This window comes from Embiotoca jacksoni, unplaced genomic scaffold, assembly GCF_022577435.1.
Source record: "Embiotoca jacksoni isolate LCO1_2020_lvr unplaced genomic scaffold, fEmbJac1.0.p SCAF_6, whole genome shotgun sequence".
Classification (NCBI taxonomy): domain Eukaryota; kingdom Metazoa; phylum Chordata; class Actinopteri; family Embiotocidae; genus Embiotoca; species Embiotoca jacksoni.
This window is the reverse complement of record NW_027185414.1, coordinates 8,043,502-8,066,295: the sequence shown is the minus strand read 5'-3', so window position 1 is coordinate 8,066,295 and position 22,794 is coordinate 8,043,502. Positions and strand designations below refer to the sequence as shown.

At 40.9% G+C, this 22,794-nt stretch overlaps 1 protein-coding gene across 1 annotated transcript in view; it reads right to left on the bottom strand.

Moving 5' to 3' along the window:
* Positions 1-21,596, bottom strand: part of igdcc4 (immunoglobulin superfamily, DCC subclass, member 4) — a 49,015-nt gene extending 27,419 nt beyond the window's left edge. The window contains exons 1-2 of the mRNA XM_069174330.1: positions 21,306-21,596; positions 2,637-2,951 (exon numbers count right to left, since the gene is read on the bottom strand). Of these exons, the coding sequence (XP_069030431.1) occupies positions 2,637-2,951; positions 21,306-21,555 (565 nt within the window). The 5' untranslated portion in view covers positions 21,556-21,596. The remainder of the gene's footprint in view (positions 1-2,636; positions 2,952-21,305) is intronic.
* Positions 21,597-22,794: the final 1,198 nt, after the last annotated feature.

Below are 22,794 nucleotides of genomic sequence, written 5' to 3'. Positions count from 1 at the left end.
CCGTACTCTCTTAATATTTTCCTTGGCATTATGCAAAATGTAACACAGTTTGAGGGGAAAAAATGCATTAATATTATGCTACCACAAAAAGGAAACAACAAATACCAAATATATATAGACAACTGTAAAGCTTGAAATAAACACTACAACATGTTAAATAAAGCCGTATTTGCTGGTAGGAGACACTTTTCTTGGTTACGAAATCAGCTGTTTGATTGAAATGGTTTGGGAAAGCCTGCAGGAATTAGGAAATATTGACATTCACCTCAGCAGTCTAATGAGAAAGGTTAATTGGTTTAATTAGGCTTCTTCTTTTTTTTTTTTACCATCATCATCATTTACATGTGAATGTATTTGTAAAATGTAATGTGCTCTCTGTATGCCACCTTTGTTATTTTGCTCGAGGAGAAGAGTGAGTTGGTTTTTACTATTTTTTATGTTTTTAAAGCGAGGGAGACGTCTCTATCACCGTCTCTCTGCCTCATTGACACATGCACATGTGTTGATGCTTTTTGACGAGGCCACATGCAACATATATTGTGACGGGGAAACTGGAACAGGTGGCTTTCGTAACGTGTTTTCACAGATGTGATCTCTGCTACGTTCTCGCTTCGCTCTCATTCCTGCTAGTGAAGACACAGTAGGAAACGAGAATGTCCGCTCAATGTCAGCGTTGAGGCGGTTCGGCTGTCGTCCTCCTTCACACCGGTCACATCCATCTCATAGCCTCTCACTCCTGATTTAATTCAAAAACCACACACACATACATGCACCTGTACGCGCGCACACACACACACACACACACACACACACACACACACACACACACACACACACACACACACACACACACACACACACACACACACACACACACACACACACACGCAAACTGAAGGTCATTCTTAATGGTCTCGGAAGCCTTTCCTTTCACAATCACTGCAAACTCTCTCCAGCTTTTCCGCCTTCCCACCATTCATTCAACATCCCCCCTCCCTCTCCTTTTGTCCTTATTGTCCCTCAAACAAGAGATCCTCATAAATAGGCATGTGACAGCCGACAAAAGAAGGGGCATCCACAGAGGATACTGTCTCATTTTACACAAAGCTAATGACTAAATAAAGACTACCACTTAGGAGTGTGAGGGAGAGAGGCCTCCTCGGAGGGCCGATTAAAAAACTAAAGCCTGTCCTCTCATTCCTCATACCCATATCTTCCTGTTCACTTTCATTTTAACCCCCTCGTCCTCCTTCACTCTGTGTCCGAGTGTTCTTTAAGAGTGTACCTGATCCCAGGACACTTGTTAGGTCCAATCTGAAGCTGAGGAGAACCACGTTCATCTCCATCCATGCAAGGAAAGTCTCCAGACAAAACTGAAAAATTACAGTCTGCGTGTGTGTGTTCAAGTACTGTACCCAAATAAATGCTTTAAATAGAAGAATGGATGAATATAAATATTCTTCCCACATCAATGATGCATTATTCAACATGTTGACCCTCCTAAACCCTTATAGACAAACACCAGCACATGTGTAATGAAAATATATTAGCTGGATATTCATTATTGTGACATTGCCATTTTCAGGGATTAAGGAGAGAGTTTGACATTTTGGAGAATATGGTCATTTGCTTCTCTGAGATTGATGGTGCTCTCATCAATCTATGATGAATACAAAAGCTACAGCCAGAGGCTTAGATAGTAGAGTGGGTTGCTGGTTTAATTTCCACCTCCTCCAGTCCACATGCCGCAAGTCAATGGGCCAGACACTGCACACTGAACCCCATGCTCCCAATGACAGATGAGCACCGTGCATGGCTTTGTCGCCACTGATGTGTGTGTTTGTGAATGAATAATTGGGACATACGAACACACACTTGGTCCTCTAAGGTAAAAAACGCAGGCCATTTAATGTCTGTAATGTGCTTCATCATTTTTGCACAGAGTTGGCCTTGCCCTCTTCAAAGTTGCTACAAAAGTTCCCAAAGCTCAAGAAGAAAGCCACTAGAGTATTTCCCAAAATGTCAAACTTAGGATAATATAAAGTTTTTAGTTAAATCAAACCTAAAGAAAATTGCCTTAATTTTTGTAGCTTTACATCACAACTGCAACTAATTATTATTTATTTTTTTGATAAAACAGCAGATTACTTTCTGCTTCTTCAGATTACTTTTTTAATGATTTGAAAAATCTCACAAAATAGTAAAGAAAATCCAATTTCGGGGAGTCAGCAGTCTCCAAATCTTGACTGACTAAAACCCACAGCTATGCAGTTTTCTGTCACGCAAGACTATAAAGACAAAAATCCAAATTGAGAAGCTGAAACTGGGGAAATATGCGGCATTTTCCCTTTCAAAATTACTTTAACAGTTAATTCAGATTAACAAATTTTTCTGCTAATCAACTAATTGACTTCTCATTTTATTCCATTCAAATAATTCTGTTTTCAAAGCAGCGCTAAAAATCAAATAAGTCTCAAACTATTCATTCCACTTTCTACAGAACTAACAGACTTCGACAGACAGATTCACTCATATTGAACCGACAGAAATGTGTAAACCTCCGTCCCACCCAACCTATACTTAATCAAAGCCCCTAAAAGAAACAAGGATGGTCCTGGGGGTGGCTGGACACTTACTTGCGAGAAGCACGTTTACAGTGCGGCTGGTCAGTGCTCCGAGGGCGCCGGCACTCACACAGCTGTACCCGCCCTCCACGCCCTGGGGAGGCATACCGTCCTTCGAAGCGGGCAGCAGTAGGAGCGAACCGTTCGCTAAATACTGCAGGTAGACATCACCCTCCAGAGGCAGTGGCTGGCCATCCTTTAGCCAGGTGACATTAAAAGGTGTGTCGCTGGCCCCCAGGTTGCAGTCCAGCAAGAGGGGCAAACCTGGCTCCAACACTACATGGCTGGGCCCAGCACCGCAGCTCAGCTCCACCGATACAGGCTTTTCTGTGGAGAGCAAAGGAAGAGAGGCTTGTTAACTGTGCTCTGCAACAGTCTAGGTTGAGTCTAAGTTCATCTTTATGATAAAATATATGTCCATATTTGTCCTGCCTTCGATCTGATTATTGTTTCTTACATGCGTGTCATTTGTCATATCTGCTATTTTTGGCTACTTTATCAGTTTCAGCATTTGCCAATTTGTCATTTCACAGCATAACTTCAATGGAGTCAATAGCGTTGGCAACAGAGATGGATAGTGGCAGTGCATTCCAGAGGCAGGGTGTTGTGGGGACAGAGAAGAGGCCAAGCTCAGAGGAGGAGGAGGAGGAGCTCTGCAAATGAAAAGGGTGGAGCGGCGTGAAGGGATTTGTATGTCAGCAGCAGGACATTAAAGTCAGTGAGAGAGGCAAGGTGAAAGGTTGATGAGCTGGTGTGAGATGAGCAGCAGAATGCTGCATAAATGCATGAAGGTAATTTAACCATTAAGCCGTGGTTTGTTTTTAATGATTTAATGTAAAGTGCTTCATTATCATTGAGGAAAGTTGCAGATAATTGCGATTTTATATGCAGTGGTATCAGACTTAGTGTAATGGGCATCCAGCTGATTTACTTTATTGTTTATCTTAATACTGTATAACTGTATATCACCTACTCAGTGAGGTATTATTTCTAAGTCCCTCCCTCTATTTTATAACAGTAAGTTGTCCTGTAAAATAGTTTTAACTTAGTACTATGGATAAGAAAATGGCAGCAGAAAAGAGTAAAAACAGTAGAGATCTTAATAGAAAAGAGAACTAATAAAAAAGTAAAGGAGGGAAATTGAGAGTGATTGGAGATTAAAAAAAAAAGAACTGAAGACTTCAAGTCTTGAGAGACATGGCAGCATTAAATTATCATGCATGGATAGGCTGAAGTGTTAGTCACATACAGACAAAAACTGAAAAAGCAAGAGTTTCATATTGCACTGCTTCCACGAGGCTACACATATTATTTTTATGCATGATCTATTTTTCCTGCTTTTAATGTGCAGGTATTTCTTCATACATTATGCATTAACATGTGTTGTATAATATGCATGAGATCAGAGAGCATTCTTATTCTTGTACATGGATAATAAAAGTTTACTATATACTACAGTATATCAAAGCAGACTATTAGAAACATGTTGTAAAACAGAAGTTAATGAACGTGTACAAAGATTTTAATGCTTGCATTATAGTGAGGGAATCAAAGAACTAAGGCCAGGAGCTTAGGGATAGTAAGGACTGAACTGAAACTTCCATAGTGACATCTATATCTAAAATTGTCCAATTTTAACAACATATTTAGGGCCCGAACACCGATGGTGCGAAAGCCCTATTGTTATTTTGTTTGTCCTGATTGTCTCTAGATTTGTAAATGATAAAAACACACCATCTCTTTGAAAAAGATAAATCACCTCTGCAAACACTGGATCCCGATACTGTATGCATCGCACCTGTGCCAGGTCATTGTTATTCTTTTCAGTGTCTGTGTTTGACATAGCCATGATTTTTCCCTGGGATAATGAATCATTTTGATTTAGTTTTATGACTCGGAGTGAGTTGGCTCATACTGCTTTAAAATAATTTTTCACATTTCACATTTATTGACTTGGCAGACACACTTTAAAATTGACACGAGGCTCACAATTGCATGAAGTAACATAAGCGCTGAGCAAATGCCATTTTATTTGTTTTTAGAAAGACCTAAGATTGTCTGACCTCCACTATTGACAAGCCCAACAGCTGATTTATAGCGCGCTCAGGGTCGGTGGACATTACAGTTGAACACATTTATAGTGACAGCGAAAGGTTTGGGTTGCCAGCAGTCACCCTCTCTGACAGAGGAATGTACATGTGTGTGCTTGTGAAAGTTATTCAATCTAGAAGCAGTAGTTTAAAATTAGTTTGGACAAAGCCTTCAGGAAAAAAAACATTAATTCACCACTTCTGTTTAGTTAGACACATGCAGTAGAAACTAATAAAAGCATTAAATTGCCATTACAAGAAATGTGTCAGTTAATAAAAATCACAAAGAAAAAAGCCACACAATACGATAAGAGTAGAGTATTGGCAGAGGATTGTGTGAGAGTATCCTGCTAGCAGGATAGATGTGGGATGTTCACCATCAGCCTCTTGGCAGATTGTTCAGTCTACAGATACATGCTGTCTTGCACATACTTCACTTCCATGTGAACAAAACATGAATATTTAATGTTTAATTTGTCAAACTTTGTACAGGATCTCTTGGACAAACGTCTTGGAAAAGTGCATTAGAGGAGAAATTATTACATATTGTACATTAGTGGGCCTACAAGTGAGGCATCACTGCACTAATGGCTGATTACTACAAACCAGATTTGTCTGACATAAAGATTCAGACAGTTCAATCTAGACTATCTTCATTCTCTTCCTCGTGCAGTTAAACCAATCAAATTTTGGGAGCCAATCGTTTCGCTGCTGTCATAACAGTGAAACTGTTCCTTTGCTGCCGTCAGCTGTCATTCCAGTGTCAGATCGATGCAACCTTCCCCCACCCCAGAGTCACTTCCACCTCCATCCATCGGTCCTTCTATTGTGCTCATTAGACTCCCGCCTCACATCCCATCCATCCAGATCTTTAGTCACTGCTCGATTCCCTCACCACCATCGATATCAAGGCTCCATCTGGGGGGAATATTCCTTTACAGCTCATGGTATGATCACCTTCCTAAAAATGACGTCATGATGGGATCTTATTCCCAAAGATTCTTCACATTTATCTTCAAATTTCCCTATCATGCAAACTATATCATATAAAGGCATTTAAATGATCTTCACCTCTCTCGCATTAGAGCCTCCTCATTTAAATACCATAAATTAAAGCTATGTCTTTTTCATGGAGACATTACATGATTTCATGTGTACCTGTGCAAGGAATATACGTAATTCAAACATCCTGTCTATAGTTCATTTGACAGACTTCTTTGTGAATTCAGCTTAAAACCATTATTATTTATTATAAGAGGCACAGAAAGACAGTGTGCGCACACACACACACACACACACACATACACACACACACACACACACATGTACACACACACACACACACACACACACACACACACACACACACACACACACACACACACACACAGGCAGGTTTCCCTCAGCTTCTCTTTCTCCACCATTGGATTAATTAAGTTAATGGGAGATGCAATTTTTTCCTTGATTAAATGAGGCCTGACCCCCCACCATCACATCCTGATGAAGTGGCTGGGTAATGCTGAGAAAAGCAGTCTGGCGAGCCCCAGAATTTGGTTTGTGGTATCCATATATTCAGACCTACTACACACACACACACACACACACACACACACACACACACACACACACACACACACACACACACACGCCTACCTGTCATGGAGACGACATAAACATGCATGCATGCACATGCACACAAAAGCACAGACAGGAAGCACATGTGAGCACTAAAACATTAACATAATCTTGTTGGAACAAAAATACTCGCATATGTGTGAGTCAACACACAAAGAAACCGATAACCTCCACTGCTGTACACTTCCCCTCTCCCATTTCAACTAATTAGGTCTCATTAAGTCATTAAAACGTTAGCAGCCATTTCCCAGCTCACTGCCAATGGTTTCGAATGGTGAGAGGTCGGGATGATTCTGCGTTGGATATGGAACCCATTACCTCTCACAAAACTGGAATCGAATGGTGATGGGGAGAATAAAAAAGAGGAGGAACACCTTGAAAAGTTACTGTAACATTTTAAGAACCAAAGTTTAGGATGACCTACTATCATTTAAAGAAGTAGGCAAGGTAATCATATCACATATCACATTATTAGTGGATATTTCATCTGGGATTAAAACACTTGATATTCACACACACATTTGTGTCAGAAACCTCGACATGCCCTAGATTTCTGGCCACGTGTAGCGGGTGGACACATACACATGCACGCACGCGCACGCCCACACGGTAAGTGTCGGTGTCTCATGAGGACACAATGCACTGAAGAGGGGGGATCTGTGAAGTGGCCATTTTGCCATTTTACTGTAGAAGTGGGAGCTGCTGGAAAGGACAGGGTGCACTCTGGGATATAGTAGCGGCTGTGCAGTCTCGCTGAGCTGTAGTGAATGGATTGTGATGGCGCTGAGCCAAGACGTTCATCGCTTACTCTAAGCAGAGAGAGGACAGTGGTTTACAAAAGGGAGAGGGGATGTAACCGACCTACAGACACCAAGAAACAATCAAACACCTAGAAAAGAAGCAAACATATCACCCCAAAACAATCCAGTGTCCCTTTGACACTTTTCACATCTTGTCTGGATTTCTAATAGGTTTCAAATTGCACCAATAATAGTAATTTGGATAAACTAAGAATATAAAGCTGTTAGTTCCTGTCGTAGGTGGATACATAGAGAAATGGATAGACTAAAGCCTGATTTGTGCTGCTATTCACAATCTAATACGGAGGACAGAGGACAAACAAAACATACACTGACAAAGAAGCAGACTGTCTCTGTCATTCAGTGAGCGGTAAAAGAGATGAAATGGAGACCTTAGGAGGGCAGTGCTCTTGATACCATCAACACTTATGCCACTAGTCCATTTCTATTAATGGATCACCTATTCACAAAACGTTGGGGGCAACAGAAGGAGAAAGAGGAGGAGCAGGAGGAGGAGAGCGATCCAACATGGCGAATATTTCACCCGGCCCAGCTCACTGTCAACAGAGACTGGACACCCAATGACCCTGAGGCCACAGCTCAGATTTCCACAGTCTCTAAAGCGAAGCTGCACAATACCAGAGGCCTTTCAGGAACTTTGCTATATACCAACAAAGACACTGGATTAAAAGAGTTCAAAAGTGGTGCTTCATGTAATGAATTCAGAATGCTGACATCCCAGAACAACATGTTGTCATTTGCTGCTGTTTTTATGAAACGTTTGCTGCATTTCTATTGCTACAATATAAACTTCACAACAATAACAGTTTATATTCATACACCACTTTCCATCACAGCCACGTCTTTCATAGGCTGTTTGTGACTCAACCGTTTGCACTGTTATTATCCCGAGCTGATGTGCAACATCTTGGCTTTCACATATGTTTGTACCCTATATATTATTAAGACCGTAATACAGCGAAAATTAACAAGCTTGTACAACAAAAAGACAACAAAAAAAACAAGAGGTTTTAAAACTTAGCTGCTGAGTTAACTAATGTGTAACATGTTTACCATCTTAGTTTAGAATGCTAGCATGCTAACAGAAACAGATTCATGCAATAAATCCAGCAAAAATGCAACCTACACATGAAAATGACTTCAAAACAATTTTGTGTATCTATGTCTCTTGGTCAGTCCTTCAGGAAATTGCGATCGTGATAATTAACACAAATTCAAGCAAACTCCACAATATTTGCGGGAGCTTGCCATTTTTTTTTTTCAAATTCCTGCAATTTTATCCGCTTAAATGTTGTTAGCAGAATCTGTGCTGAAAGTTTTTGGGCATAAAATAAGTCTTTTCAGACAAAACAAACCGGAACCAGCGGGAAAAAAACGGAAGAGGCGGGGTTTGCGGAAAATGTGGCTTTCACAATAAAATGTTCTAATGAAATGCTTTTTATCAATGGAAGTGATTACATATTGCTGTATGCTGCAGAAATTTTAGTTGTGAGAGACTGCACTTTGTTTTTGTGAATACCGCAGGCCTGTGTTAAATTAACATGAATTAAACAGCATCTAAAGCTCTTATTTTGATGGCTGATGTAGTCTTTGTATTCTATATTACAGTCACAGACTGCCTTTTATGTAAAGCTGCATCATTTCTATGCTTTATTTTTGTAACCTTCAGCTCTATAGTTCTCTAAGTTCAATAAATAACTTAAAGAAGAGAACTAACATATTTCTGTGATGTGCAGCACGATTATTATCACAGCATGTGATTACATATTTATTCCTTTATCAAGTAGTCCTTAAAAAATAAATAAATCGCATTTGACTTTCTGCACTTGCAACTTTTTCTAATTCATGCAATTTTACGCAAACAACTCACTTAAAACTCTGCAAATTACGTCACAATTTTTGAGAAATTCCCTCGCAAAATCGAGCATTTTTGATTGCAACGATCACAAAAAAAAAATCAAACTCAATGCAAAATCCTGGAGGCACCAATTGGTGTCCATAACTTAGTCAGTGCACTACTATGGATTTGGATACAGTTTAAAGAGTCAACTCATCCAAATTAGGTAATATTTTCTCATTTACATTTCATTTCATTTAGCTGACGCTTTTATCCAAAGCGACTTACAATAAATACAACAATTTACCCCGATGGTATCCTTTTCGAGATGTATGTTGCGTTCAAATGGAACTCCTGAGCTTGTGATTACAACATGGCAATCGTGTGAACCGCATGTTTTACATTCAATTGGCTAAGACGTTGAAAACACCGTTGCTCGGCGACAGCAATGTGGAAGCCACGGAGGCGAACAGGTTAGCGAGCTAACGGGGTGTCAAGCGATGCAGAAAATGCAAAAGGCGGAGAGGGAAAAGATGCGGCCGTTGCGAAGATCAATATTTTCCTCAGACGTAGGCTGACGATCTAAGTTATGAAGACCAACTCTACTTGAGTAAAATTACAATATATTACCTACATCTAATGAAAAATGAACTTCCTTGGCCTCCGCCATGTCTGTAAACATCAGCAAACACTTCCCGACCAGTAAACTTGAGGCTTGCAGAACATTTCTCGTTCCGAAACCATGAATACCGCATACGGACACTTCTGCTGTACACGACTACATAAGACTACATTTGAACACAGCGATAGTCATGCCAGCAACCCTGTGCTGTTAAATGCACCATGGCCCTCTCAGCAAAATGTCAGCACACATTTTTACAACAACAAGGCCAACCACGTTTAGGAAGCACAAAGTTTACGACCTGACTTTAGCATCTTAGCGTGCCAACGCAAACTGGCACTAAACACCTGTAAAAGTACAGTTTGGACAAGAATGTAACTAGTTGTATCATTAATCAAAAAAGTGACAAATTAAACAATCCCGAGGAGAACTTGGAGAGACTCTTTACTAAACTTCATGGCAATGGATCAAACAGTTGTTAAGATATTTCACAGAAAACCCAAATTGTCAATGCCACGATAGCACTAAAGGAAAACTCTTAGCCTTGGCCTGCTGACTCATCAGAGTCAGGAGGGTTAATCCTCTGGGGACCCTGAATGGTTGTAGAAAATTCAATTTCTTGGCAATCCATTCCTTTGTTGTTCAGTCTGGATCAAAGTGTTGGATGAACCAACATTGTCATCCATAAAACCACGCTGCTAAGAATTGGAACAAGTAGGCCTGCTATAAGGTAGTATTGACAAGTTAAGTAGGCTGAAAGAGGTCACAAACTTCCAGAGATTGAGGCGAAATAGACTCAGAGTTTCAGAATAGATGAGAACTGAACTAATGCGGATAAGATTAGGGCAGCCTTGAGACTCAATTGAAATAGAGCAGCGAAATGTGATTAAAGATAGTTTTGTGAAGAGGGACCAAAAAGCACACAAAAGCTGTGATCACAGACTTCCTTGTATATCTGTTAAATTGACACAGCAGCAGTAGATAATTGCTATGATTTGTTCCTGAATGATGTTAGAGGTGTATTGTATCGTGCGTGTAGGTAGCATTTGTCTCAGGACACCTGTGTTGTAGGACATTACGATGCACTGAAACATAAAAAGGCTTCAAGCAGACTGGATAGAGACAAACTGTTTAATTGACAACAATTAGCAGTTTACAGCTGGAAAACTGTGTGTGTGTGTGTGTGTGTGTGTGTGTGTGTGTGTGTGTGTGTGTGTGTGTGTGTGTGTGTGTGTGTGTGTGTGTGTGGTAGGTCTGGATATCTGGACACCACAAACCAAACCTCTAACACTGCTCAAATGTCTTTTTCTTTTTTTTTGCTACTGTTTTTTTTTCAGAGGTGTTTTTTTGTTTTTCAGATTTAATAACCTGACATTAATAGCAACAAGGTAAAAAAAAAAAAGAAGAAAAAAAAAGCCCCACCACTTGCATGTGCTTGTGGCCAAAAACTATCAGGCATCTGAATAAATCAATATTTTGAAGCCACAGTTGTGATCGTCTGAGCAGAGAAGCAGCCAGTGATAAACCCTGCAGGGACACGGAGACTCTCGGGTTTCGGTATGCGAGTGGAAATGCCTGTGCAATAACAAGAAACAGAGACTCTCACTGACAGACGCACCTTACTACTGTCTAAATATTTTGGCTTTCATTTTGTATAGTTTCATCTCAACTATTGCTTTGGGTATTGAGTCCTTTCTGTGAAAATACGAAGCCCTGTAGGTGTCTGAAGCATACTACATATTCACCCACCGCCTTAGATAGCGTGGATTGCAAATTAAAAACTGTTTTACTAGTTAAGCAATGCTATGTAGAGAGGGCTCAACATTTCACTGAACCCACAGTGAGGCTACGAGTCACTCAACAATGTGAACAGCTGCTGTGTCAAGTGTTAACCATTCCAGCTGTGTTTCCTCCCGCGATGATACACCACGGTTCTTCTCACACCCAGTCATGGGCACAAACACAGTCACTTTCACTGTCAGAAAGCTAATATAACGAATCAAAGATTTTTTTTTTAAGAAAGTCTAACGTTATTTTTCTGCTCTGACACTCTCTGAGTTGCTCATCAAATCGCATTGTATAATTCTTCAAAACCAAGTATCATTTCATTACCTCCCAAAAGCACATTATCCAAATTTCAAGATGAAAGTAGGAGTAATTTTCAGTATTGATAAATCTTGTCATAAATGTGTTTGTACTTGTTTGCTCTGTAATATTGAAAAAAAATACCCATCACAATTTCCTAAAACCTAAGCTGACATTTTCTCATTGCTTGTTTTTTCAATATAACAATAAAAGACCTAAAGATGTTAAATTCACAATCAAAGACAATTTAAAAAAAAAATTAAAAATCGCACTTCAGAAGCTACAACCAGTGAATTTCGGTCTATCAGTCTATCAGAATAGTTAATTGCAAATTTTTCTATCAATTGTCAAAATGATTAATCGCCTAATCATTTCAACACTATTAGATTCCCAAACTTGACAAAAATTCCCATCTATCCATATTTGCCAACCTGCCTTTGCACTTGCAACGCTGTTCTTTGATGCGCAAAAGCTCTGCAGTCAAGCATGAAATTCATAGTTTTTTTTTTTTTTTTTACAAAGTCACAAACTATAACTGACATTTTAACCTAAACTGTAAGAGGTCATACCGACTCTCTTCTCACAGCCAGTGTAACAACAAATGACTTAAAAGTGTACAGTAAAAGAAAAGCAAGAGTTGCAGTGGGACAAACATGGGGGCCAAACAGAGAACAAGGGATAGAGAACGAGAGAGGAGGCGTAGCTGTGCAGTCCCTCATGCCTCCTGCTCTATGTACAGTGCTCATTCATCCTAGTCTGGCTTCCTCCAATCACAGAGCAGCTCTCCTGCATGTGGGGCCTCCCAGCAGCATGGGGCCTCCACATGGCCATGTCAAGTGCCAGACCCACTTGCATGAGTCAACAAAGCTAGTAATAAAACTAACTTGGGAGTAACACAGGAGATCCAAAACGGAATCCGTTTACAAACAACTTACAGCTAGTGCAACTGGTGCAGGAGATGGCATCTGGTGAGGTAGTGGATGGTTTGAAAAGGGACTATATCTATGCAAAGACAGGAGACAGCACACAGGCAGAACAGCTCAAAAACACTTCCTGTTTCCTCAACCATGCCTTTTAAAGTGAGGCACATCTACGTGATAACGATTGTACGCAAGGATCAGGGTTGAGCATCTCACACAATGTCAGAATGATGAATGAGATTGTTATGTGACACTGTGCATGCACTGGGAAAGGGCAGACTGCATTGAGCAAGCTTCGCATATTATGCTCACACCGGGGTTCTCAGCGATGACATTTTCCATCACAGATTTGAGAGGTGTGCTGTGATCTTTGAATAATATACTGCATTTGAATGAGAACTAGAGGACGTGCGTACTCAGTATAATGCACAAATGGTTGTTCAAGAGATTCAGAAATGCGTGCTTCCTATTGTGCGATTGCGGAACATAGTAGGAACTGAAGTGCAGCCCCACTTTGAATTTCTAGAACTGCCTTTCCCACTGCAGCGCATACTCATCAATATAACTCTTCAGATAACCCACATCTTCCCACCTACACGGCCACCTTTAGTGGAACTTCTGCTCTATCATGTGACCGAGCAGAGAGCAGGGAGGAATGGAAGGAATGTGAATGCAGGTTGGTTAACCAAGTGAGTGCATCCAGGCTGCTGATACTCTAACAAAAGACACACACACACACACACACACACACACACACACACACACACACACACACACACACACACACACACACACACACACACACACACAGGTATGAAGAAAAGCTTACCAGCATGATAAGCTGACCTACAGTCTTAGTGACAATGTGGTTATAATTTGGCCTTGAACCGAGGCGAGTGATGGCTGAGGCTCAGATTAATATTCTGCATACCACCTTCAGTGCAGCTGAGCAACAGCTCAAATCCCATCATGTATATCAGTTGCACTATGAGGCAAACCTCAGTGACCTAGTAAGCCAACAGGATGAAATAACACAATCCATCTGAGTTGCATCATTGCAGTAGTAATATCTCTTTGTGCTCCTGGGATCAAAGTATTAATAGATAGCAGCACTGCCAAAAAGCAACTCTCCTCCATTTGATCTCAGTATGCAATTGAGATGCAGCTCAGTGCAAAAGCGGGTGTAGGAGAAAATTAGTTTTGGCCCTTCAAGGTACATCTTGCATGTTGGGAGTCATTCTGAAAAGTACCACCGTGGAACCTTTTCTGTACTTCCTACATGACTCCAGCTGGTGGGATCAAAACCTTGAAATGTTTCATATTCAAAAGTGGGTTCTATATTATATTATATTATATTATATTATTGGCATACAATAAGCCAGGAAATGAAAAAAGAAATGTGGACATTTGCCGATGATGGTCTCTCAATATCATATCATTTCATAGTATCTTGTCTGTTGCAGGTTTTAGATGAGGAAACCAAAAATCTACAAAATAACTATTTTATCTAGAAATTGGTCTTTTGTCTTTTCTAGAGATCTGATGCAGACTAATCAAAAATACATACATGCTGACTGAAATGAAGCTCTCATTAGCTCAAAGATCTTCTTTTTAGATATTTTAAGAGGCTATGCTATTTATAAGTGAGAAAAAGCAAGCACAAAATAAATTCACCACATCACTCTGAACAACCCCAGAGTGCAAATCATTCGAATTCATAGCAGACCAAATCAAGCTCAAGGCTTCCTCTCCCTTCATGCAAACACTTCTGTGCTTAAGATTGCTTCCCTGGCAGTGTGAATAGGCACACACAGGGCACCATAAAAATCAACATATTCACTGCACAAATATACCCAGCTGAAACTCAGCCCAGGGCATCTTTAAATAATATGCATCCTAATTTAGCATGGGCTCTCTGGGGAGGGGATCAAGATGCACGCACAAATTGCAGCTGACACACCCACGCTTACACACAAGCAAACCGGCACACCGGGTGAACTGTATGTACCTCAGCAAACACACACACACACACACACACACACACACACACACACACACACACACACACACACACACACACACACACACACACACACACACACACAGATACCTAATTTACCGCTAATGTGTAATTAGCCAGTCTCAACAGGCAGTGCTGTCCAACACGTTCTGGTCTCAAGAGATCTGTGTATGTATGTTCATGGAAATACTGAAGGAGGGTGATAAGTTTGAGGCAAAAGTTCAACACTAACAACCAGAATATAAATCATTAAAAGAGGAATATTTATATCATTTACAATTAAATTAGGAAATGCAATTACATGATGCCATGAAGGTGATGAGCTGAGACAAGACGATAAGAAGGGAGGGTGAGCTGAGGACAGACTTAATAGCAAAATTAAGAACTAGTATTTTATTTTTCAATTTAGCCTCTGAACAAACTAAAAACATGATATATAGACGGAAATATTTGTGATGATGTTACACATGAGCAGTAACAGTAAAGGCCGACGAGTTTACAGACAGCATACATCCCCGTATAAATCTAATGTTTAATATTCTGTAGCAGCCACTATACGGTAGGTTGAACAGCTGTCCCTTTGGTGTAGACACAACAAACTGGAACTGAAGATCTCTGAACATTAAAGATGATGGTAGAGTTCAGGAGGAGACATGGATGACAACTCTTTGGGGACCTAAAGGTGGAGACCAGCAATGACTCCATCAGAAAAAAGGGCTTAGTGGAATTGATACATCCTGCAGAAGGAAGCAGAAAGTACTAAAAGCTCAACATTTTTGTTGTTGTAACTATGTAAATCAACAACTCCAACTAATATTTACTCTAATGTCAGTTGTTACAACAGTTTGATACCAAATATGAAACTGCAGAGGGAGGAATAATCCTCAAAAGTGACACAACACCCCTGGTGTGCTCAGGCGAAGTAATGCGACAGAATCAGATCATCAGAGAGAAACAGTCAGTCGCAAAAGAAAAAACAAGCTTTAATGGAAACTTTCAAGGAAACCGTAAAACAGCTTAAAAAACGCTCTTGGCTTCATGTGCCACTCTTCACACCAACCTGCAGTAACACAAGCTGTTTGTTTGCTTCCAGGTTGGTATGAAATACACTGTACTATAAGAAATGATGTAAACGCGTGGCAGGGGAAGTGAACATAATACCAAGCCAAAGACACCCCAACATTTTGAGTATTAAGAAGAGCAAACAAAGGCCAATATCACAATAAAAATCTGGTGTGAAATGCAAACACCAATGCCCATGGTATACAAGAACACAAAGACTTATTGGTACCAACAATTCTTGTCTATTGAAAACTGAAGCTGCTATGACAACACAAATGTATGAATTTGTCATCTCAGGTTTCTGTCAGAATCTTGTTGTAACTGTCCAACAGTCAATCACGTATGAACAAGCAAGGTCTAATTATCATGACTCTGTTTGTTTGGCTCCTATAGCTTGAAGGCAACACAATGACAGTAATCACAAAAGCAGTAGAATATAAAAAACTAAATTGTGCCTACTTTTATATCCGAGTTGGGAAGAAATTGCAGTTATATTTCATCCCAGTAAATGTACAAGTAAGACTGTCGTGCAAAATGTCATTCAACTTTGTCTCAGTGGTGCAACATTTGTAACAGTGATACATGACTTCACTGTGCTGCAAACTGAATATATGGGATGTATGAGTTTTATGCTACAAGCTGAACTTTACATTTCAACAAATAACATTGTTGAGACTTAGCTGGAAAACATTTGTACTCTACAAACTTCACTCAATTCAGAATATCTTACTTTGACACAATGCCAAGCTGAAAATGTTTCCCCCTTTGTGTAACTTTACATCGCCATGATATTTAAGCTGGAGAATGGACTTTGCCCCACAGGACACCGGTGCAGTGTGGAATAAATGGTTGACTCAAAAAAACATTTACCTCCCACCACCATGCCTAAGAAGCATTATAAGTTTTACAGTCAGATTTTCCTCAGGTGTTTCATGAAAATATTATCTTCGTATGAAACAAGCTGCTGAGCTGACCCCGTCTGACCTGAGAATACTGGAGGAATAACAACGGGTTCTTCTTGACTAGAACTGATGACTCAGAGTTTAGATGCTGAGTTGTAGAGATAGCCATCCATCATCTATTTCACAATAAAAGATCCTCCCTTGGACAGTGTACGGTGATTATGCAACAAAGTCAGAGTAAGACATCAACAGTGTGATGTTGATGGGCTAGCTCACAGCCTTCAAAGGTATGTCAGAAGCTTGTCAGTAAATTTGAATAACTTAGTTTTGTAAAGGATTCACTTAGTTAAACTGGGAAGCAGAGCAACGGTGTGCTCAAAAATGACAAAATCTGACTGGCCATTTGACGCTTCCAGCAGTGTAACGTATTTGCTGCATATTCTACATTATTCATTTGTCCGTATAAGGTAACACTAAGTTAATACGGAAATGAAGAAGCTGTGATAAACACATAACGTAATCAGAGACACTTTAATTAGTGTTGTTTTCTGACAGAAGTTGAGCAGAGGAGCAGGCTACCATGGGAAGGCTCTGCAGGTTTTCATTATAAACTTTCGATCAGTGGTTCCCTAGCCTCATGGTTTATATTTCTTCTTAGTCACTGAGTCAAAAATGATACACACTCTTCTACTTTCTTCAGCTTGATGAAATACAAGCCAAAAAAAACAATTGCAAAACATACCTTGGGCTCAATTTAAATAAATGCAACAACAACAAAAAAAACATGCTGAGATTTGTCTATTTTTACCATTAAAGTGACTATAATCCATATTTGTACAGTCATAAAGTATTACATGATGGTATTAGGAGTCGCTTAAAGTGAATGGGAATTATCACCTGAATCTGCAGCTCCTCTCAGCTTTACAGGTTATAATTGATTGTTTAGTTGGTCCAGTCCACAACTGTATTGTCTCGATTCCCTTTCCCCGCTCATAGCATTGCAGCAGCTGGTAGCTCTATTCAACAAGAAAACCCTAAAAACCAACAACTTGCTCAACACCAAACATCAGGAAGACACATTAACCAACCTATTGTGAACATTGTGGAGGATTGAACAGATAAAGAGCAAGATACTTCCTTCAGGAGTTGGTAGAGACCAAAAACAAAGCTAAAAGAATTGGAATTACATTCATTCAATGCAAGAAACATGCCTTCAAATAAACTACAATGTTGCTTCGTAACTGCTAGATGTGTCAATATGCAATTGCGTACAAACAACACATTAATTTAAGAGGTGACAATATATCAGTCTATTGAGTTCGTAACTTCTTTAGATTAGCCCAGAGTGGCCAAATTATTGTAGGTTTAGTTTAGAATTTTCAGGAGCCTTGCTTGCTATGCACAAATCAGTACTTCAAAATAAAAGCCCTAAGCTCAATCCAATTTTTTTCTGAATTAATCTCTTTTCTAGACAAACTGCTACTAACTCATTTCTGGTTGCAGGCGCTTCATCAAAAATACCAATTAACATGGGTGCAGTCAGTGCTGTCCCTTTCTCTGCAGTTTGCAGTTTCTCTGTCTGTCTGCTGGCTTATCTCCTGCAGGATCACTCCCATAGACATGCAGGAGGAGTTTTCAGCATAGATGGTCCAGGAAAAGAAGTTAACGAATCATAATACTTTTCTGCTTAATAAAGACGTATCTCACTCTGCTGCTCCTGTTGAATTGCAACAGGCAGCTGTTGCACTAGGAATTGCCCAACTACCGAATTGAACAGTTTTAAGCTGGGCAGAACAGGAAAACATCACAAAACATGCTGGTACAAAAAGATGACTGAGAGGAGACATTTAATAGGAGTTAATATCTTCAGGGGTAAATTAACTCATGGCATTCTCAGTCAGTATACGCTACATTACGGCACTGTTGCTGTGTTTACATCTTTCATGTGCATATAAAAAGGCCAAAGGCGTTACAATAATCAGATTCATTCGCTCATAAAGTCTTTCAGAACGGTAGATGTTTTATTATTGTGCCCATTATCACTGTGAAAACACAGACACTCCGGCACTTTTGTTTCCTTCATTCGTTTGATTGTGATGTGTTAAGTGAAGCTGACATATTTTCATTTGATCTTTAGAATGGACAAAACAAGGTCTTTGTGCTTGCCCTCAAATTCGCCCCAGCACCAGCACCCACCAATTCATCACTGGGCCAGAACCCCCACCCCTCCACCGCCCCAACCACCACCACCAGCCACCGTTCCCACAAACCACCAACACTCACGACCTTCATGCATGCTCCACTTTCTGAACCCAACAACATGAACATGCAGAGAAGCATGCCTGTGTTGTTTACTAGCCTTGATGACACTAGAAAGTAATTATTTGGTAATAATACATGATAAACACTAATGTGTTGAATTTGCTCATAAAGCTCAGTGTTGCTGTCATCCGAGCTCATGAATACAAATGTGGCTTTGGCTCTAAAGCAAAACACTTTTTGGTGACAAATCTTACTTATTTAGAGCTTTTTTCACATATGTGTGATGTTTTATCAATTCAACCAAATGTCAAAACGTAAAACTTCTGATGATAAATCTCAGTGCAAATAAATCAACCACCTCCTCACTCTTATCACAGACAACCTCCATAACATTCAGCATTTACTTACAAGAGATTTCATCATCTGGATGTGATCGCCCCCAGTGTGTCACTCATGCTCCTCTTAAGAGGATCTCAAAGGGAGTAATTGCTGGAGTCTGCAGGGCATGGCAATCCAACTCTATATGAATTGTATCCTCTGACCTTCTACCACTATATCAGATGAAAGTCAAGGAGGCGCACGTCTAGTCGCCTCCCTTTTAAGGCCTTTATATGCATAATTGAACAGTGAATAATGGAAGTTATGTATTAAAATTACAGTATCTCAGAGAGCTGATGTCTGCCTGGAAATGCACACGTTTCTGAAATATTCACTCTGTCAGGCTTCACTTTTCATGGCCGCACCAATCTTTGTGCACAGCGTTGCTTTACTTCTCATCACTGCTGGTAGCAATCACTGCAGAGCAAGTTGCAACAGAAAGAAAAGCTATGGCCAGACACAAGAAATGGATAAGACTATACTGGCTGTTGACTCAGGATAAAAGTGATGGAAGAGATGTGTTTTTTCTTAAATCAGACAGAGTTTCCTCTGGAAAATAAGAGTTTGAGTAGTACAGCAATGGGCTGATCAAGTACTATGATAAAAAATATTACAGAAGAAACAGTGGGCTTCAAAGGTTTTAACCACAGGAAAGCAGAAGTGCCCTCTTAACATCAGGAAATTCAAAGAAGCCAATGAAGCAGCACATCCTCACATCTGAGTGGCTGGAACCAGTTTGGCAATATTAGCTGGAGAAATGACTTAAACAATTTACTGAACATAAAATATTTTGATAAAAAAAAATCATCATGTTTTTGGTAGTAGCAGTACAATTGCACACAGCCCTGATCTGGTCCTCATGAGAGGCACTTAACAGACAAATACTTCATAGGCACTTAAAACTTTATGCATCTTTCTAAATGTCCATCACACAGCTAAATCTTGAAAGCGGAGCGCTGCAGCTTTACATACACTGATGACAACTGGTTACATTTCACTGCTATCCCTACACGTCTGTACAAACATGATTGATGGATGGACGGACTGTATGCTTATTTGACTATTTTGCTTCACTACATCAGTGTTACTTCTGTCACCTACTCACCTTGAACTCAGTGATTTCTTACAGGCATATGCAGAAATGTAATGTAATGAAAAGTTTTACAAAAAAGAAAGCATACCACGTTTCCTTGTTTCAGGTCCATTGGTTCCTGGCCCTGAGAGAGCATTTAACTGTACAACCTGCCCTGATATTCTGTACAGGTCTTTTGTCATGTAAATTCTACGCCGACTCATCGCCGCCTGTGTGGGCTGACTTTCCACTGTCAGGAGCAACGGCAACTAAATCTGATTTGCATCTCAACTCCACGACACACTGTTCTTCAACTTTATCCAGATCATGCTTTAGTAAAGATTATTTTCATGACAGTACAACTCTGTCCTAAAAAAAAAAAAGACTCACTCAACTTTTATGAGCCGGTGGCTAAAACCTGGCGTCCAGTGCGCACAGTCGTTGATTCTTTAAACTGAGACAAAAAGTTATTTATTTTCAGTAGCCGAGCAATCGACACATTTTAGACCGGGCTGTCAGGGTGCTCTCTTATTGAACACTAACGCCGAGTCCACATGTCTCCATTGTGTGCCCCATTCCCTGGTTTTGATCCCAAACTTCCCCACCGGTCGGTTCAAAACCCCGTGGCCGCCCCGTGGCAACATTCAGGGCTGCTGTACTCAAGGCAAATGTGCTGCAACTTCGCAATGCCAAAGCCTTCCAGCGCGTCCCGAGAGAGACACCACATGAAGTAACAATAAACTCCTACATCACAAGCAGCGGATAGGCCACATGAGGTGAAGACGGAATACGGAGGAGACGCTGGACGGACCGTGCAAGGTGCAAATTCACCCGGTGGCTCTCCTATCTGTTATCGCAGCCTACTTATGTTCTGAGTAACTGCACTTCAGTGTAATGTGAGTGGTCCGCTGCCTCACACATGCACCCCACCGAAAGAAAAAAAAAACATGCAGATGATTAAAGTGAGCGCTTTACCTTGCTTGGATGGACCACAAAACAGCGAAAGAAGACAGAACAGCCAAATTGTACTCTCCACCGCCATGTACAGCCTTTGATTTCCACCAGCGGAGTAGCAGCGTGCGTCTATACAACCCGCTATACCGTTATAGCGACATGCATATGTTGGAATCCGCTTTTGTCTCCGCCGGTGCGTAAAGGAGTCTCTGTGAATGTTTAGGTCTCTTTGGTTAACAGTCCCCTGGCTTCCCGAACAATAAGCTTGCATTAGTCGGGAGAGAGCCGTCGTGTCTCTCGGCGCTTCAACGCCATGTTACGAACGAATGTTAAGTGTGTGTTGGCTCCTGGTCCACACACACACACACACACACACACACACACACACACACACGCATGGACGCACACGTGCGCGCGCACTTTCACGCACGCGCCCGTTCACCAGACACTGGCTTGGCTGATCGTCGCTGGAGTCCTGAAAAGCTGTCGTTGATTCTAACACACCCCTTCTTCTCCCTTTTTGTTCAACTCCATGCTTTCCACTAACACTTGGAGGATCCCTTCAAAGCGGATGCGCCGTAGAAAGCACTTGCGATACCAAATTTGTGGAAATACACGTTACCCCAGGCGCCCTCTCTCTGTCTGTCTGTCTGGAATGATGAATTCGTAAGGATAATGCCTCCGTATCTGCGAGAGCAAAACGAAGTGTGGAGAATGGTCTGGCCAAGTGGTTATTTGTAATGCCTGCTAATGCGCTGTCCTGAATGAACCCAATGTTGGAGTCAATGATGCTGCATGTGCGCTCACACACCAACATACACATCCCGTGCAAACATGATATTTGCAGCATTTCCTGCCATTTTTTTTCACATATTTTACTCAATATAGCTTTTGTGTCTTTTTGATTTTCTCATTACTTGTATGCGTGTCTGTGTGAGCATGCACCTTTTGTTAATGACTGCATGAATGCTGGTGCGTGATAAAGCAGGGCTGAGTAAAAAAAATGGAGAGCAGGAGAGGCACATGTGCTCCCTGAGCAAGAACAGGCAAGAGGAGGAGGAGGTGGCGGTGTGGAAGGAGAAAGGAGGTGGGGGGAGAAGGAGGGGGGTTCGTTGGTGGTGTGCATCCCAATCAATCAACCAGCTTGCCTCCTGCTCTGAGTGCTGAGGGACCCACTGACTTTTGCATGCAAACACATAGCAGGAGCCAGCTGGAGCCCAGCCTCCCCAGAACAGACAAAGACTCGCCTCGTGCAGCGCTCTCGGCATCACTGATACACCAGCAGTAGTGTCCCCACAGTCACTGGTATACAGAGATGTGCAGGAGAGACGAAAACAAAGCAAAGGCTCCTATAACCTGTCCGATATGGACATAGAGCTGCTCACATGCACATCAGAGCTGCTACTTGTTACACTGTACTGTACTTACACAGTGCCGTACACACACCATTTGATGTGACATGTACTCATAAATTGCTTGTTGGGATGAAAAGAAAGTTTTTTTTTCTAGA